This window comes from Mus caroli, chromosome 16 (assembly GCF_900094665.2).
Source record: "Mus caroli chromosome 16, CAROLI_EIJ_v1.1, whole genome shotgun sequence".
Classification (NCBI taxonomy): Eukaryota; Metazoa; Chordata; class Mammalia; order Rodentia; family Muridae; genus Mus; species Mus caroli.
Window position 1 is genome coordinate 74147602 of NC_034585.1, and position 20436 is coordinate 74168037.

The 20436-nt window shown below is 34.8% G+C and overlaps 1 protein-coding gene across 2 annotated transcripts in view; it reads right to left on the bottom strand.

Annotated features, from left to right (window-relative positions):
* Window positions 1–16793, bottom strand: part of Tmprss15 (transmembrane serine protease 15) — a 116553-nt gene extending 99760 nt beyond the window's left edge. For both annotated transcript variants that reach the window (XM_021185182.1, XM_021185181.1), the window contains exons 1-5: window positions 16479–16793; window positions 13436–13566; window positions 13123–13190; window positions 4673–4824; window positions 1468–1512 (exon numbers count right to left, since the gene is read on the bottom strand). In XM_021185182.1, the coding sequence (XP_021040841.1) occupies window positions 1468–1512; window positions 4673–4824; window positions 13123–13190; window positions 13436–13566; window positions 16479–16623 (541 nt within the window). In that variant the 5' untranslated portion in view covers window positions 16624–16793. The remainder of the gene's footprint in view (window positions 1–1467; window positions 1513–4672; window positions 4825–13122; window positions 13191–13435; window positions 13567–16478) is intronic.
* Between the last annotated feature and the right edge of the window lie 3643 nt (window positions 16794–20436).

Sequence of the window (20436 nt, forward strand, 5' to 3'; positions counted from 1 at the left end):
AAAAAAAAATAAAAAGAAGGAAAAAAACAGAGAAAAAAATAAAAAAAAAATAAAAAAATTTAAACAAAACAAAACAAAACAAAACAAAACACTAAGAGTATTATCTTTACAACCTCATAACAATTTCCATTTTTAATGATACATAGTTAAGACTGACATTTAGGATAACTTCTGCAATGCTCAGGGGAAGATTAATAGTCACACAATTCTTAGGACACTGATTTCAACGACTTTATAAAACAAGGTGCCTTCTGGATTTGGTAGTTGGCAGAACTGCAATGAGTTTTCAGATTTCTGGTTGCTATTTAATACTTTTTTTCCATTAATTTTTTTCCATTATTTTTACATTTGAAGGCAACTAGTTTTAATTGTACAAAAATAGATCCATCATTTGTCAAAGAGATTTCTTCCAATAGCGATATTAGCTTGATGAGAAAAGAGAAAGCTCTAAAATATGATAAGCCAAGATAGCAATGTCAATGAAAGAGACAGGATAGTGCTGATGTGGGTAAGTTAGCATTAGAGTTGGATTTTACTTTCTGAAAATGCAATACATTTCCACAGTGATTATTTTCAAGGTGTTATCTCCAGGCTCTTGTTACATGGACCAGCTGTAAAATAATATGCATACCATATAAAGTTTAAAACAAAGCATAACTATCAAAATCAGAAATATCTGTCCTTGGCATGAACAACTCTATATTACTAAGTTTATAATGTTCTCAGCTACGTTACTTTTCACCAAACTATGACTTCCATATTTTAAAATGAAGACTACATATCATAGCTAACTGCAGAAAGAAAATATATTCTTCTGTAATGTCATGAAGTGTGATGATCACTGAGTTGTGAGCAGGCGAATTGGTGTAGTCAGCAAAGTGCGTGTGACATAAGCATGAGGACCTGAATTTAGTTCCTCAGAACTTCTAAACATTTTGAGTCTGACCAGGCAATGGTAGCACACCGTTAATCCCAGCACTTGAGAGACAAAGACATGTGAATCTCTGAGTTCATGGCCAGCCTGTTCTACAGAGTGAGATCTAGGACAGCCAAGGCTACAGAGAAATTAAAAAAAAAACTGTTTTGAAACACCCTACAGCCCCCCAAAGAAAATCAGGCCTGGTTGCATACATATGTAATCCCAGACATAGTGTGTGAGGGAAGGCAGGAGGGTTCCCAGAAGATTGCTCTCCTGTCTAACTGGCCAGTAGTTTGTCTCAAAAACATAAGATTGATAGAAATATGCAAAACAGCATTCTTCAACCTCATGTTTATATCTACTTGTTCACAGATATGCCTCTGTACTCACAAGTAAACACACACACATACACGTCCACACGCACACAGACACACACAGACACATACTCACATACATGCACACACACACATACACACACACACACACGCACATACATGCACACACACACACACACACACACACACAATGTTATAAATTCATATACTGACCTGAAGTTGTTACAGGAACTGCTGTTGTGAAGTCACTCAAGGATGCTAGAAGAAAGTAAAGATTTTATATTTGGCTTTATAATATAAATGTATTATAATTCATTGTATACAATTTGAATATTTCTACAAAGGGCATGTATATTTTTGAGTTCCAATTTACTTTTTTTGCATACTATTCCTATTCATTATGTGGCTATGATACTTTAGATATATTTTTAGTGAGTTAATAATCAGTTTATATAACTTACCTAAGGAACGTTTGCTTTGTTCTGAATCAATTCATGAATAGTATGTAAACATTCTTGCTATAGTTGTATGGAATAGTTTATATTCAACTAACAGAACAAAGCATATCAGACCTTGCCATTCCCAGGAATAATAGCAATCAGTTTAAAAATCAAATATAGTTGAAAAATTGTAAAATGCAAATAATAAACATAAATGTCAAAAGTTAAGCTTGGTGTGTTTATAGATATGTTTTAAGATAATCAGTAAATCAAACATAGCAACTTTGACTTGAGACTGTTCCTGAGAAATTTTGCAATATAGTTTGCGGTGTGTGTAAGGCAGACTAAAGTCAACTCAAGAAGATATTATTTACTCGACTCAGTATCTGATTTTTTGATCATAAATTTCATCTCTCAGGTTATGCAAGTTTATGGACCCATTAAGATTAATTTTAGCATATCTGTCAATAGTTTGTCAAATAGACTACTGACAGGAAGGCACACTAAAGAGAAGATTTACTCAGAAAAAATTACTTGAAAAACATCAAGCATTAATTTTCAATCATATAACTATTGTAAGCAAACCCTAGTGGTGGTCAAGAAGAAAAACAGTAATCTTAAAATGCCTGGGTCAGAGTTCTTTATCTGTTGTAAAATAGTTTATGATGAGCAAGTCACCAAAATCCTCTGGATTTTGCTCTTTTACTTGGCAAAATAGGAGTGGGGACATGATTGCACAACAATATTCTGCTAGACTTATTTACAAAAAGGTTTGATGGGTAATAAATATATCTAGCATATATAATGGCGGCTAATGGTAACTTTCAAATTAACTTCAAAGTTAATTGTCCAAAATACACCATGTCCACTCTATAGGCTGTACTGAAGGATACATGGTTTTACTTGACATACAGAGAAATTTAGGTAACATTTTGGCAAGTAATTAGGAAGTAAGCAGGAAAGTAACTGAAAACTGTGCTTCATGAACCAACCCTGCTAAGAAAATTATCCTATACTAATGTGTCACAGGTGTGAATTGATTGCTTAAAAAAGTCCAAACCTAGAAGAGACATAACCTTCTGCAAGCTTATGCAATTAATTGAAAAGCAAACCTGCATGGGTTGTCTGGGTTTGATCAGAACTGATGGTGGTCATTCAGTTTGTCTCTACTGTTTTTGGCATGCATACTTATCTACTGATGTTATTTTGGATACGAGTGTCCTAATATTCACAAAATATGAATTCTGAAGTACACTTAGCTTCAGCATTTATAAATAAGGCACTGTGAACATAAAAAAGCAAAGAAAATTGTTGATATCTATAACTAGGCTAAACAGATCATAAATATTTTTTAAATGAGCTGAATGAAGGAAACCTAGGATAAAAAATAAAATATCATTAGCATATATATGTTAATTTTAATTGTTGATATGGCAAGATAAACAACTGAAGGGAGGAAAGGTTTATTTAGGTTCAGGTCTAGGTAACTCACTCTATTGTTTCTGGGTAAGCGATGCGGTTGGACAATCATGGTAGAAGGAAATGATTTAGGAAATGATTTAGTTTGCTTTTGTATTGCTGTTATAAACAACATGACCAAACACAACTTGGACAGGAAAGTGCCTATTCCTATTCATTATCTAGGGATACCAGGACAAGAACTTGGGTGCAGAAACTGAAGGAGAGGCCACAGGAACACTTTGCTTATTGGCTCCATTTTAATAGCTTGCTCAGCTATATTTCTTAAACGGTCTAGGCTTATCTCTCCAGGCTTGGCTTTAACTACCATGGGCTGGTTGCTCCTTCAGAAAATGCCCACATACATGACCAGGGGCAGAGACAGTAGAGACAATTCCTGAACTGAAATGTTTTCTAATGCTTAGGTATCTTAGTGTGTGTGTGTGCATGTGTGTGTGTGTGTGTGTGTGTGTATTTAATTAAGCCACAAAAGTGGTTTACTTCTTCAAGCATTTCATACCTCCTAATAGCATACTCTATAAGCAGTTCATTAATGAGTTAATACATTGGTTAATTTAGCATTTTCCTGAGCCAAGTATCTCTCAGACACTATATGAGTGGAAAACCAACTCTTCAATGGGACCGTTTTAAGGGGAAACGTCATACACAAAATTAGTGGTTCAGGGGACATATTGTCTGGGTGTTACAGACTATTTATTATTTTCTATAAATGTGTGTATTAGTGTGTTTGTGTGTGCTGTTTGTATGTGTGCGTGCTGTATGTGTGTGTGTTTGTGTGAGTATGTGTGTTTTTGTGGTTTGTGTTTGTGTGTGTGTTGTCTGTGAGTGCATATGTGTGTTTTTGTGAATGGTATGTCAAGAGGGCACGCTTATAGAAGTTAGAAAACAATTTTTGGAGTCAGTTCCGTCATCATTTTAGCTTCAGGAGTTTTAACTCACATTGTCTGCCATGCATTGCCACTTGCTGAGCCATCTCCCCAGCATCTCCAGTGCTGTCTTTGACTCCCAAGCTTTTTGCCTTTTGTTTATTCTTAGGATAAAAATCCTTTGTCACTTCAAGAGTAAGCGTAACCTTTTTGGTAGAAAATTGATCGGATTACATTTATCTCTCCCTCTTTTGTCTTTGTTTCAGTTTCTAATTAGACATTTGTCCTTGCCTCTTGACTGCAATTTCATATGGTCTGTGACTCAAACATAAATTCTATAATTTGCCTTCCTAATGAATGACTGAAGAAACTCATAGTTAGAATGTGACAAGACTCAAAGACATCTCTGCCCACTGACATTTTCAGAATCCTTTTTATATTTGATGCTTTCCAAACTTCTCTTCACTGGTACTTCCATTCAAATATTTCACTCTTCTCATGTAAATGTGTTACCTCAGGCGATCCGACATGCTCCTAATGCCAAGGACGATTCTCCTGCCTCACTCCTATGTTGCTAGAATCTTAATTTCATAGCTTAATGATTCAAAGAAATCAAATAATGTTCTCAGATACCTGTGATATCAATGCTGTTCAAATCAATATGGAGAGTGACCAGTTGGGTGGAGATATTTGCTTCAATGCCCTGAATCAGTTCTTCTTTTACATTTTTATCTGACACCCACTGAGCAAAAAAGAGGTCAAAGAGGACAATAACGCTGCCTTTGCTGCAAAGCAAAAGAAAAAACAAATGTAATGATATAAGAATATAAAGTCTTCAGGTGATTTGTTCTCAATTCAGGCAGAATGTCCTTAGAATGTGCTAGTTAGTTATCCTGTCCTTGATCCTCATTACGGCATGGAAGACCTTGTAACCCTTGCTCTGCAACATGGTTTACAAGATTGCTTTTCTAAAATGCAGAAATAAGAATGAATGTAATAGATGCGGCGACATACTATCCTAATTTACCCTTGAAGGAAAGGGTAATTAGAAACTGTCAATATTGTTTTCCAAGAAGATAAATGCTAACCTACACCCAACAGAGGCGTCCCGGTTCAGTACAGATCCAGGAAAACAGCGCTGGTTTCCAGTCTCCTGTCAACTTAAACAGTGTCCGGTTGTTTTACTATTTGAGGGAATGGAGTGTGCGGGTTTTGTAATGTGTCTGGTGGGATTTTAGGTCAAGAGGACTCTGGCATCGTTTCACTTGCTTCAAATAAATTGTACACGTTTTCAAAGGGCCTGATACTAAGCTTCTATAAAGGTCTGCTCTTAGTTTTCCGTTTTCCTTTGTTTCACCTAAATCCTTAAAAATATGTCTTAAATTTTGATGACTGGAAAGAACACAAACATACCTGAAATTACTGGACACTCAGGATATTTATCATCCTGACTAATAATTTTATTACCTACATGATCTGCCACCATAGTACAACTCAACCATGTGGTCCTAAATTCCTTCTTATTTTAACTCCCGTATTTTACAGTTTAAAGGGTCTTTCTTGTTACGTTGTTGAAAGGTTTTGAAAACGAAATGGTCCAGTAAGCTCCTTAAGACTGGCCATGGAGAGTCAGCTCCGACATGGGGTTGCTGCTGATAATACAAAGATTGTGCTCTTGCAACCTTGGTATCTTTAAGATAATGAGCATCTCCAAAGACTTGGTTACCCCTGAAAAATTTCATTAGCTACTTTTTCTGCTGGAACTTAGAGTAAAAGTTATTTGTCCTTTCCATGATCATGTACCAAGAGCAGGAAGTTTCTGGAGACCACAGTAGTTTACCATTTCCCAAGACATGGTGTCCCCTTTTAATGGTTGCATCAGAATGCAGATTCACTGCTCAGCAGGAATTATTTCATTCCATGAAGCTGGTTGTTCATTATTTAAATGATCAAGACACTTTGTTAGAATTATCTCACACTTCACTTCTATTGAGTTAATTATTTGAAGATGTGGGGAGGTTTAACTGTCCAATTACTTTCTTAATTCCCAATAACCAAATCTTATGAGAGGAACAGCACCTTGGTAATCAGTCAGAGCTCCTAAATGTTCACACATAAGAAACTCTTCTCTTTACTAAGGATTCTGTTATTCACAGACACATTATTACAATCTGGTCTTCAATATCCCTTACATTTTCTATACCAGCTGACCACTGTGTTTTGTTGTTGTTGTTGTTTGTTTGTTTGTTAAATATTTATTTAATATCTTGTTTTCTATTTACTTGTCTGTGTGTTTGTGTCAGGGGTGTTGTGGGTATGCACATATGAGTGCAGGTGTGTATGGAGATCAAACGAGAACAATGGATCTCTTGCTGGTACCTTGGTGTGGGTGCTAGGGTCTAAATTTTGGTTTTCTGCAAGAGCAAGCATCCTTAACACTCGTGTCCTTAACCTTACTCTTATTGGAGATTAGCTCTCCACTTGTCAGGAAGGAAGCTGTCTTCTTTATTCATTTCTCAAGACTGGGTCATTATGAATTGAATGTGAGAAGACAGACAACAGACCATTAGACTATTATTTTTAACAGTAATAATAATAATAATAACAAACTACAGAGAAGTACTGCTTTAATTATTTGCTTATTTTTATGTCTACACATAGCAGCTAGAATCAGAGAACCATTTGAAGACCATCTGGGGATCATTACGCTAGCCATGGCTGAAAGTCATTTGCAGCATATTAAAAGAAATCAAACAGGTGAATCTTTTCTATTGCTGTCAACAGACCATTGAATTAACCTTCACAGAAACCAAAACTCCTCGTGATGTCAGAAAAATCAAACAAAACTAAGGAAAAGAAAATTTAAAAAGAATCCCTCCACTTCTTAAGGCTTCAATAATTTATAGACTTTGTTAACTGATAATTAAAAAAAAAAAACATGTTAAGTGGTATACAACCCTCATGTTTCATGCCACGCTTGGAGGAAAGGATGGTGAAGATCAGGAGATGTTCATGGTGCTTCACACTGGCCCATATGTTCTCTATAGTTATACAAACATGGACACCTAAAGAAAGAGTGTCAACTTTACATAGGTTTCTATGTCTTTTTATAACCGAGGGGATAACCACATTTCTGTTTCTTAGAAACCCATGAATATGATTTCCTCTCTCATGTTTTTCAACACTATAGTGAACTATTCATCTTAAGGAAAGCGACTGTGACTGGTACCTATATTTATGGTCTTGCATTGTTGTAAGAAATTTAGATATGAATGGATGGAGAAACAGCTAGCTACTTGGATGTTTTTGTCAGTCGAAAAGATATTTTGTTCCCATATGTTTCTGATAGCCACAGCTTCCTTTTCCTCACTCATCTCATCAGCTTTCCCCTTTCCTCAACCTCTCTTTAATCCCTCTCTCTTCCTTTATGTGTTCTGAATCCATGCCCTTTGCCAAAACATGACTGCTTAAGCATGAACTAAAAGTGGCTAGGATTAAATATGCTTTAAAATAAAGCATTAGTTCACAGAGATTTTTTTATCTTTTCTCTTCAGCTCCATGGTTTTACTTTCTCTTTTGTTGAGCCAGAGAAGATGATTTAAATGGTAATGAAATCTGCATCTTCTCTATATATTTCCACATATTTAATTATACAGAACAATTGACTTTGCTTTGCTTGAATCAGGCAGTAGAAGACACCGGGACAAGGTATTTGGGGCAGAGAAAATGCAATTCTGAAATTTCCCTTCAATGAGTTTTAACTAACTGGATTAATTCAACCTCAGGCGTAAACATATTTATATGAAAGATATGTCATTTTAGTTGTGAATAATATATTGTACTTAATAATTTATATCTGTGAAGATAAAGGCTCTATATTGCAAACACACATACAATTGTATTCCTTATACTTTATTCTCTTATTCAGAGTAAATGTTGAGATAAGAAAGATACATGGTAGAAATCAAGGAAACCATGATAAATATTCGTTTCATCTCATAAGCAGACAGAAACTTATTTTTGGTAGTTGTCAATGATCTGTATCTGTGCTGTAAGATTTACTTTATTTATTAAGATAAATGAGAAAAATCATTCCTTTAAGAAAAAATAATAGCCATTTTCATTGTGAAGTACTAGGTGGTTTTTTTTTTTCCAGTAAAGGAGCTGCATAACCCCATTCTCTCCTCTCTCTCTCTCTCTCTCTCTCTCTCTCTCTCTCTCTCTCTCTCTCTGTGTGTGTGTGTGTTTAATTTTATAGCTAGATAAATCCTATCATTGTACAGAGAGATTGGAAGTAATAGATCAAAATGTTTCTTATCTTATATTTTCCTTAATGATACTGATAACCTTTAGGTTTGCTGAATAAACACAGCCTTTTCCTTTAAGAACTTTGTGACTCATCTATGAGAAAAGGGCAAGCTTAAAGTGCACATTGCCACAGAGGGTAAACAGCCCTTTATTAAAAGAGTCAACTGCTAATACTCTGTGAATCAAAACACTTTCCACACAGCAGAATAAGAGTATCCCCAAAAGAAAGGGAAAAAAATTGCCTGTTATTCAGACTGGTTAAACACACACACACACACACACACACACACACACACACACTTTTGAAAATGGCAAAAAAATACATCAATTAATTGTGCCATAGTATAAAAGACTATGTTTGATATTCTTAGTAATATGTCATGTGAGGTCACTAAAATTGTAGTGTTTTAAAAGGGGTTTTAGAATTTTTTGTCACAGCAACCATTTCTGTTTCCTGATTTTAGGATTTAAATATTTAAATGCTTCAATCGAATGGTAATTTTGTTGCTTTTTCCTATGATAGTCTTCCATGATTATTTAAGATAACCCTGAGTCTGAGGAGAGGCCACATAAGAATAGGAACTGGAATTCAAATATAAATGCTAAGAAGGTATTTGCCTTCTACATGCAGTACCAACATTTAGGAGGCAGAGATGGCAAACCTGAGCCAGTCTGGGTTCAAATAAAAGACTCTGATCACACACACACACACACACACACCCCTTCCTTTCTTTCCCCTTACCACATCTCTCTTTTCCAGGTTATTGCTCCACAGAATGTAACAAACCTCTGGCCTGTCCTTTCCCATTAATCTTCACTTGACTTTATGTCTTTCTAGGGACAATTTCTTTGTTAGTGAGTTTAGTCATCAATTACAGAGGATTCTAAGCTCGAGAGAGGAGTCATGGCATTAAGAGTCCTTGTTACTCTTGTAGAAGACCAGTGTTAAGTTCCCAGCACCCACATTACAGTTCAGAACAATACATAACTTCAATTCCAGGAGACACAATGTCACCTTCTGACCTCTGTAGTCAGACCACATGGTCTAGTAAGGAGAAAAAAAATAAATAATTCCATCACAACCATGTTGACAGTGGTATTTTGAATGAGTTGGTGAGAGAAATCCTCCCTCAAAAGAAAAAACAGGTGTGTCACTTAAGCATCGATGGATTGGTGCCCGATGGGAAGGTAAGGGGTCAGGGTAAGCAGAGACACGGGGGTCAAGCTGAAGACAAGCTATACTGAAGAATGCAGGATGGCTCTAGGGCTATCTTACATGACATGATAAGTCAGCCGAGAAACTAAACCAGAACAGGAAGAAGAAATGAAATCTAACTGGGTGCCTGAATGGATGCCTGAAACAGCACACATGAACATGCCTGCATTTAGCATGGCAATACTATGAAGTCTTCATGAGCTGAAAACCCAAGGTATGCGTTGGGAGTCAAACTCAGGTGTCATTGACAGCCTCCATCGTAGATGAAAATGCATAAATGGTGCATTGGGCTAAGGGCAACAAAGCTTTTTGGAACTAGAAAGCAATGATTACTCAGTGGGATGTTTTCTGGGCATCCACCACCATCTTAAACACGGATATTCCCAGTCTTTTCATAGTGCTTGAGGGGATCAATTTTAAGGAGCATGCATACTTTTCATGCTACTTGAATGAATTTCCTTCTGAAGTTGTAAACATAATCCAGACAAAACAGCCCATCAAATTCTAGGCATCATTATCTTATATTTCTTTTTGCACTTTTATATGATATGTATGCATACTATGCTATAAGCTGCCATTTGGTAACGTTATTAGACCTTCCTTGAGGTTGATAGAGCTCTTAAATATTTTTCACTTCCTTAAAACGTATTTTAAAACAGCATCCTCATCACATTTTCAGGGTGATTTATTGTTAATTAATTAAAGGCTGTATGTACTCATCAGTTGCCTCCTAGGTAACTCTTGGTAGGTAGGATATTAAAAATTGTCTGAGCACCGCAATCATAGGAAGGTAAATAATATGCCACCAGTACCTCAACACAAGAGAACGTCTTGATGGTATTGGTTATATGATCTCCTTAATGAAAAGCTTTCTCAGCATCTTTGTTCTTAAAAGATTTGCGAATTCTCTGGCTCAAAGGATGGCTCCTTTGTGACTGGGATGAATGGCTGTCCATCGGTGGACAGTCATTGGTTCTTGTTGAGAAGACAAACTATTTGTTTTAATATTCATGAGTTATGTTTTACATTCTTTGTGTGTGTACATGGGCATGTATGTGTGTATGTTCTTGTGGTAGGTGTCATTTGCATTTGTGGGTGTGGAGGGTGTGTGCACACAAGGGTAACCTCAGCTGTCCTCCCTCAGCATGCTGCCCACATTCACTTTTAAGACAGAATTTCTTATTATTTTCTGGGTCTTACTGATTTGAATTTTGTTTTGGCTAGCTGGCCAGAAAGGACTGGGGATCTGGTTGTCATTGCCACCCTAACCTGCACGTGACAAATCTACTTTGTTATGTCAATTCTGGACAATGCACTCTAGTCTCCAAGAATTCACAGCAAAGACTTCACTGACTGAGGTATCTTTCCTACCCACGACTGACTGCCATTTTCATGCAATTTTTGGTGATTATAAGAATTATGTACCTATGTTTGCCCCTTGGTATGATTCTGCCCTCTATTTGTTCAACATGTAGAACAATAGTTTATATTTGCATGATTTTACTTTATTTTCATTATACTTGATTTTATTTTTGCTTCCCACAGCTTTATTCAAAGCATGTAGTTTCCTCTAGAGAGTAGTGGAGGCCTCTTCTATGACTCAGCTAAAGATCATTTTGGGAAGAGAATGCTACTTCCTAGAGATTACAGAAAGTCATGGTGACAGTTTCCATCACATGAAATTGAAGAAGTAATTGTAATTGCTTAGACTGAATAAAACACAACAATGATGTACCATTCTGAGGAGCAAGTAAAAGAGAATGAAAATGAAGGTAACAGCTTGCATTGAAAAAGGGTACAGTTAGGTCTTCATCTATGGCACTCTTCTTACCCATCCTTACCCATATGTCATTTTAAAACTTTGATGTGTCTTTACATCATATCCACAAGACAGTCACTGGAGAATCTTTCTACACCTTCAATTTCCCTATAGATTTGATTAACAAATTTGTATGATTTGTAAAACTAAATTTGCATCATATTTGATATAAAACATAATGCTAGACCGCTTCTAGGTTTCAGGATTGAGTAGCACACATCAGACTCCGGTCAGGTTCGTTTAATAAATGATCTAATTTATTATCTTTCTATATGCTTGTTCTAACATCCACCATTGATATTTCAGAGAAGAGTTTCTCTTATAGAACTATTTACACAGATAAAATTGAAGACAAATCACATGGAAGAATATGGAGATTTTTGCACTGTTTCAATTATGGTTTCTATAGTTTCCAGAGTCACTAGTTCTCTGGTTTAAAAAAGAAAGGAATTTCATATTCAGATTGTGCTCTAAGTTTGCACATAAACTGATTAATTCCCTGAAGAGGAAAGAACAGGAAGGAGACCAAAATGAGGGGCAGTTAAAGGATGGAATTTTCCTATAATAAGTCAACTTAGGAAAGGAACTAAATGAGACATGCAGAGGTGAGTGAAGCCACCAGGAAAAATGTTCCTAACAGTGATGTGACAGTTCACGAAGTGTGACCTTGGAGGTGCACATTCCATTCCATTCTTCTCCATCTTTAGCAATGTTTTTACACAAAAATTATCCAAAAGGGACAGAAGTGATCATATTAGGTTTCTTTTCTCATCCAAAATGCATTTGCCTTGTTCTACCTTTTCTCATTTTAAGCAAATCTCCCATATTTGTTTTGTTGTAGGTGTTTCTTCCTCTCTGTTGGAATTTTCTAGTTTTTGAGGAGAACTCTCCTTTATCTATTTTTTTCTTTAAATTTTATAGATTCTTCTTAGGGCTACAATCTTCTTTGCCAGCTGTGCTATTCATTTGTATCTCTGTTTCAAAGTTCCTTGGGTCCTCAGAGTTTATAAATCAGTAAATTCACTGTGACATAAGCAGATTGACGGGACACGGAGTCCTGGACTTTCGTTTATGGACACAATGATTCAACGGACACACATGGATCAATATCTGAGGAAGTATTAGTTTTTAAAAGGATAAATCTCATATTAAATGTTCTTATAGTATAGGTTATACTTACATACAAAGTGTATGGTAATATATCTACACAACACTTCATACTCTAAATTGAAATATCCATAATGTAATTATGTTATCCTATTAATCTGAGACTCATTCCTTTATTAAACATTGAAAGTATAAATATTTGCTGTGTGTGTGTGTCCATAGAATTCAGAAGGGGCAGAGGATGCTACAATTATAGTATTTTTTTTTCCTAAGTAAGATATTTAACACATCTACTTTCTTTTGTGATTTACAATGTATATTATTATATTAGTAAGGCAGTTTCTTTTACATATTCTTAACAAATTAAATACTAAATCTACATGTGCATATATCCAATCTCAATGCTTTCCTGTCTTCATATTTTCTCCTTATGAGAAAACATGCTAATATATAAATTATTAAATATTACTGTCATCTCTTACTAAAAATACTTTTTTTAATATAAAACATTTTCAAATTCTCAGAAGATGTGGGAAACATTACTTCTTTCCTATACATAAAAACACTACACATTGTGTCTAATCTTGGCTCAAAACAATGTGCTAAGAGTAGCACGGTTTAGAGTATACTCACTCAAATTGAAAAACCTTCGATTTTTCATATTCATTCTTCAGGCTACTTGATTCAAAGATCTCGTCTATCTGAAAAGATGAAAGTTGTGTTAAACAGAATATTTGAACTTTTAATACAGAGTAGAGGTAATACATTTATTTAGAACTGAAGAAATCTTCAGAATGCGGGCTTCATACAATTGTGAACAATGAATGTGACATACTTTTACTGATATTTTCTGAGTGAGAAAATGTGATCTTTTTCCTCAGTTGAAGAGAAGTTACTGAAACTGATTAGGAAATTTAAAACCAGCTTTGGAGAAACAGGCTCCTACCATTTGCTGAAGGTCAAAAGCAAGAACTTTGAAATCCACAGAGTGTTTGTCTTGTAAATTAGGATTATATGTCACTCCAGATGTTATTTTAAATGTCCCTCTGACTTCATGGCTTTTTCCCAGGGCTGCATCTAGATGAATTAATAAGAAAAAATGCTCCCAGTTATGAATAGAAGAGAATATTGCATCCTGGTTTATAACATAGAGGCAACATTTTTCACTTAATATATTTTCCCTGTAATTATTTAATTCTTGCTTTTGCTTTGTTGTCCTTCTAATTCAAAAGCAGGTATCCCCATCCTTCCATCCTTTTCATTTTCACTTGTCTGGTTGTTTTAAAATACTGAAAAAAACTATAGGCTTATTTTCTCCTTCGTTATTTCTTCCTCTTTTCTTTGAAAATAAGCCATACTTTTTCTTCTCTCTCTCTCTCTCTCTCTCTCTCTCTCTCTCTCTCTCTCTCTCTCTCTCTCTCTCTCCCTCTCTCTCTCAAATTGAGATTCCTGTTGGAAGTCACAGGGAATAATCAGACCTTACCAATTATGGGAAGCAATTCAGGAAAACATAGTGAGAAATGGACCATTAAAATTGTGTAGCTGCTGTTAGATGTTTCTTGGACCCCAAGCCTCCAGGACACTGCTGGCTTTCTGCATGTGAAATTCTGTGAAGATTTCTGTACGTGTGTAACTTTGAAACACAGCTTTGAAGCCACTTCTTACATCCTAGTAATTATAAATTTGGCATGTATGACTTTTGGCATGAGATGGGAACTATCTATTTTGGAGAAGTGACAGAGAAGGATGTAGGAAATACACTGTGGGGAAACGATGTAAGATGTGGTGAACAAATTAAACCATCCTTTTATCAGAATATTTTCTTTGATACATATTTATATTAAAAATGAATAGCTTTTGCTTAAACACACAAAAAGAGAAACCATTTCTCAATGCAATAATGACATTACATAATTATCACAATGGTAGATATAAAGTTTTCTTTTCCTCCTACAAAAAGGAAATGAGGGCTTAGAATGACATCATTTCCTAATGTAGTAAATATGAGCAATGATGGTAGTAAAATTTAAGTATATGTTTGACTAACTATAACTCCAAGCCCCTTCTAGATATATAATTATCCTGTCCCCCAAAATATGAAACCTAACATTTCAAATGATTAACTTAACATTTAGCTCAACCAATCAGCACTATGCAATTACGTACTCTACTGGTATTTATACAATTTTTCATTTTGTGAACAAATTAGTTATATCTAAAATTTCCCTTTTAGATATGGAAGATGATGAAGGGTTAGGAGATGTCTGACTGAAGTAGGCTCAGAGACTTTTATTAGCATGATATATGGAACTGAGCTGCATCCTAGGCAGGAGGAAACTGGTAGCAAAACTGGCAGAGTCTGGATAAAGAAAACAGACTAGTAAATAATATTGTATCAATCTGATTTTTTTGTAGAGATAATTACTATGCACACATAAAAATAAGTTTTGTGAAAGCTATATTAAAATTTTTTTATAATTTTTACATATTAAAATTGTACACACGATTATGCATATAACAATAATCAAGGAGAGAGGCTCTCATCTTGAGAGTTGGGGGACTTTTGAGTGTTGCAAGGGAGGCTAGCTGGGAGAGACTTGAGGAAGCAAATGGAAGGTGAAAGTGATAGAAATACATTCCAATGGAAAATGTTAAATTTCTACTCTATGTCCATAAATGCATAAATTAAATAACTATAATACATTTGATTTCCTCTAATGTTTGCTAGTAGTTAAACTCAAATTTTTATTCTGAGCTACTCATCGCATTACATCAACATTGATAAATAATATCCATAAATAACATATTCTTTATGAATTCACAAAATTCCAGTAGATTGAAAACTATTATGCTTTTAAGAGTTATTTGCAGGATATAAATAAGATGCAAAACATTTCTCTAAAAATCTGGGTGAAATTTCTGTTTTTCATATCAAATACTTACAAGTATTATTATTGATCTGAAATGCAAGTTCCCTATAAATAGTTATAACATTTTTAATTTTTCAAGAATTATACTAATCTTGTTCCTATAAAACCACAAACACTTCTTATTATATTCAAATTTAAAAAACAATTTGTCAAGGAAAACAGAATGCTTACTGGGTCACACTAAAGTCATTCACAATTAAAGTCTCCCATTTGGGAGGCTTTAGAACTAATTTGCCCACATACATCATTTTAAAACATAAATTATATTTTATCAAAAAATGAATCAACTTTTACTATGCAGGCTATTTCAGTGATACCTATTTATGTATTTATAAGTACATAGGTAGTGAATAGGCATAGACTCTTAGAATTGGGATCCAGCTCAGCAACAGGTATCTTTTATGTACCAAATATTGCCAACTTTTATTGCAAGCTAGTTCTCAATTTTTTCCCAGATTCATAACCTGAAAATGAGGCACCAATAACAAACAAGTCAAAGATTTGTTACAGCATGGTATTATATTTGACTATCTTTGAAGGTTTTTTGGCCCATAATAACATAGTTCTCATTTTAAATTTTAAAATCATACTACTCCTCAAACAGATTGAAATTCCTATATATTTATCAACTTAAGTTTGAGTTTCTTTATTCAAATTGAACAGCAACATTTTAAACCAATAACAGAATACAGAGATCATTTTTATATAAATTGACAATAGTTCTAATTAATCTTCATGTTTATAAGCTTGCATTGTCCATAATATTTCAACATATTTATGATTTCATTTTCATCACCATGAATCTAGAAGGTATGGAACCTCCTGCATTATGTGCCAAAATGAAAAAAAAAAAAAAAAGAACATTATTTTCCAAAAATGAAAAAAAAAAAAAACACTTTGTTCCGGGTTTGAATTTGGGATTATTTTAAATGACATACAAAATCATTTTCTTAATATTCTGCAAATTAAGATGCCCAGAACCATTCAAAGCCAAGGTTATGAATAAAATACAGCAAAGGATGACTTAGAATACCTTTCTTGTCTCAGCGCAGGACTTACCTCTTTCAGATTCCTTGACTGCAAGCCAGGACACTGCAATTAATCCAATAGAGAAGACCATGAGCATAATGAAGAGCGCTGAGAGCATCACTTCAAAAGAGCTGATTGAATGATGTCCTACAGCCTTGTCTCTGCTGGATTTCATTTTTGATTTTTGAGTGCTAGGAACTATGAGAAAACGTAGTTTTCCACATCAACAAAATGGATACTCTGATATTAACTAGAGAGTAAAACTTCTCAAGTTCCTGAAGTCGTCAACCATTCAAGCTAATGTTGGGACTCTTCACTGTGAGTCTGCTGCGTGTCTCTGGAAATGGTTTGTCTCCATACATTCCGTATCTTTAAAAGGAGTAGTTAATCTTTAAGACAATATAGCAAGTAAAGATGCCTACAATTGTAAATTACAATCACATGAACACAAATCACCATTTGTCAGGGTGAGAAAAAACTAAATGCAGGCCATAAACAAAACAACAACAAAAAATTGACCTTTGGCCTCCTTGAGAACTAGTAAGAACATGAGAATGATGATAGACATATTGGTCATTAGGGAAATGCACTTAATATTTGTAGGAGTGTTCCAAACAGATCAACCTTCTGTCCTGTGACTAAGGTTCTTATCATTAGCATATTTCTGTAGAAAGGTTAAATACTAAGCCACAAAATACATAGATGCATAGTGTGTATATATCTACACATGTATAGTATAGGTGCATAGTATCTTATTCTACTCATGACATTTCTTCCTTCCTGTTTCTTTCCCAGTCTTCCTCTTATGTGTATGCATGTGTACATAGACACCTAATTGAAACAAACACAAGTGTTGTGAACTTTATGATGTCACACTTGAAGTTTTTGCACTATAAGGCAGTATTGATTGTGCTTAAAGGAAAATCCACTTAGGCATCATATCACCACTCTACATTACTTGAGCAATTATTGGTATTTGGGGTTAATAACTCTGAGATAAAAAAGACTGGTGGTTTCTATTTTAAGAAAATGTGCTAGGTAGAGAAGACCTTGTTCATTTATTCTTGTAGTTTAGCATCATAAATTTGTCAAAAAAAAGCAGGAGACCAGGTTAAGAAGTACATAGCAATAATCATAAACCCGTGTTTTCCAAGAAAAATGAAACTTTTCTTATAATTAGAGTGGAATGTACAGTTGGAACTTTCTTAACTTGAAAATAATGAGCCCAGGATATAAATCAATCAATCAATTATTCAATCAATCATTTGCATCTGATCTGTTTTGGAGTAAGACATATACTTTTTATTATGTTAGACAGTATTGAGTTCATAAAATTTATTACACGCATACAAAACAGACATAAAATATAAAATTGAAATACCAAAGGAATATATTTAGTTTTAGAAATAATACAAAAAATTGAGATTATAATTACTTTCTCCTGATACATTGTAAATAGCTGAGTTTACTCTGTGCAATATATACATGGAACAATATCTTGTTTAAGACAATGCTTTATCAGGGCAGTCTGAGATTAAATAAACAAGTGTATGTGAGAAGTAATATATAAAGACTTGAAGCATACAATCCTATTAAAACAAAATCAGAGCTGCCCTCTTAGGTAACAGAACTCATTGCATTGTGAGTGTAGAGTCAGTCAAGGAGCAGAAATACAACTCAGTGTAGAACAAAGAGCACAGAAACAATCTGATTTGTGCTTGGAAAACATCATATATCAGACATAGTGTTATTGTCACTATCTTACAAAGAATCACTATTCAAGGAATGATGCTAAGATGATTTATCTGTCACCACAATAAATAAAATTAGATCACTATCTCACAGCCTAAGGATGAATAAACTCAAGATGGAGTAAATATATATGAACTACATATACATTTACAAAAACAAATCAAAGCTAGAGAAAAGGTTATGAGATTATCTTTCTGTATCTGTTTGCAACACAGTAGTCATTAGACCACCACCATAACCCAAAATGGTCAAATTGATTAGGGAAGTAGTCCACAGAAGGTTCACTAAGAAAATTATGTAATTGCTCAAAGCAAATAAAGCCACTGACGCACGGGTGGGGTCAAGTCCATTACCAATACCAGTATTGGCACCTGGAAAAGGATCTTGCCTGTACCAGTGGAAGCCTAAGAAAGCAGGCTCGAAGGTCTCCCGGTGAGTAATTTGTATCATTACTCAACACAGAGCCATGCTCAGTGTGGGAGAGTGACTCCAGAACTATCTATTTCCCTCTGGCATATTCAGCTTGTCCTTTAGGAGAAGAGATGGACACTCATGAGATGCTTGTTTCATCAGCTGGGGTGAAGGAGAATTCACATTCGTGGAGGATACTTTTACAGTGCCTGTCAGCTCTTAAAAATGACACTGTGGAATCTGCTGCTTTGCACAACGATATACACCAAAAATGAAGACAGTGAGAGAATTTTAAAAAGACTTCCTAATGATCTTTTAGTTAGTGAATACAGGTAGCAGGAAATTAAAAAGACTGAAAACAAAAACAAACAAAGAAACCAAAAGACCACCCCAGCAACACCAAAACCACACACAGTAAAAAAAAGAAAGAAAAGATGCCTCTCTCTCTCTCTCTCTCTCTCTCTCTCTCTCTCTCTCTCTCTCTCTCTCTCTCTGTGTGTGTGTATGTGTGTGTGTGTATGCGTGTGTGTATGCGTGTATACTTGACTACAGTTGTAAGTATAGAATTGTAATAAATATGAGCAATTTACCAGGAAACACTAAAAGTATGCCACTACAAAAAAAGTGACTTTCCTTGTTAGTTAGAGAAAAAAATCCAGTCTTCCAATTTTAATTCCCTGAACTTGTCCCCAGCTCTGTATAATGCTTCCTTCTGTGGCCTCCCTTTCATGTGCTTCCGTTGTCAGGAGGGGGCCTATGTACCACTCAAAAATTACAAGAGCAGATAATCATCCCAAACTCAGAATTTTAGACGACAGGTGTAAAAACCACACCCAATAACAACCAGGGCAATATATCTCCACTAGAGCCAAGCAATTCTACTATAATAGGCCATGAGAAATTCAATAGAGCTAAAGGAGTTCAAAATAGCTATCATCCATATCTTCAAGACCCTCAAAGAAGATATGAAGGAAACTACCATCAAAATCCATGGATACACAAACAGTACAATTAAATGAATAAATAGCCCGAGACATAAAAGTGGAAATAGAATGAATTAAAAAATAATGAGAGAAAACTGGAAACAGAAAGTTTGTCAACTTGAACTGGAATCTGAGAGGCAAGCATCACCAGCAGAATACAAGGGATGAAAGAGAGAATCTTGGGGATTAAAATCAAGATAGAAGAAATATCTCAGTCAAAGAAAATGTTCAATCTAAGTAAGTAAGTAGATAACTTAATGCATGAATAACCAGATAGATAAATAAGTAAGTAAATAAATAAATCATGACCCCAAAACATTCAGTAAATTTGAGACACTATTAAAAGACCAAATCTACAAATTATATGGATAGAGAAAGAAGAAACCCAGATCAAGGCACAGAAAGTATTTTCAAAAAAAAAAAAAAAAAAAAGCCATAGGGAAAAATGTTCCTATATTAAAGAAGTAGGTGCCTATCGAGGTACAAGAAGCGTGTAAAACACCAAATAGACTGCTTCAGAAAAGAAGTTCCCTGCAGTACATGATGAATAAAACAATAATTGTACAGGGTAAATTAAATATTAAAAGGTTCAAGACAAAAAGATTGAGTAATATACTTGGACACAAAATAAATCTCAACAGATAGGAGAAAGTTGAAATAACACTCTGCATCTTATCTGCCCACCAAGGATTAAAGCTGGATATCAACAACAAAAGAAACACATGGAAACTGACAACCTCAATACTGAATGTTAAATGAGCCTAGATTGAAATGAAAAAAAAATTCTGAAAGAATAAAACGGAACACAACGTTCTAAACTTATGGGTTACAATGTGGCCTGT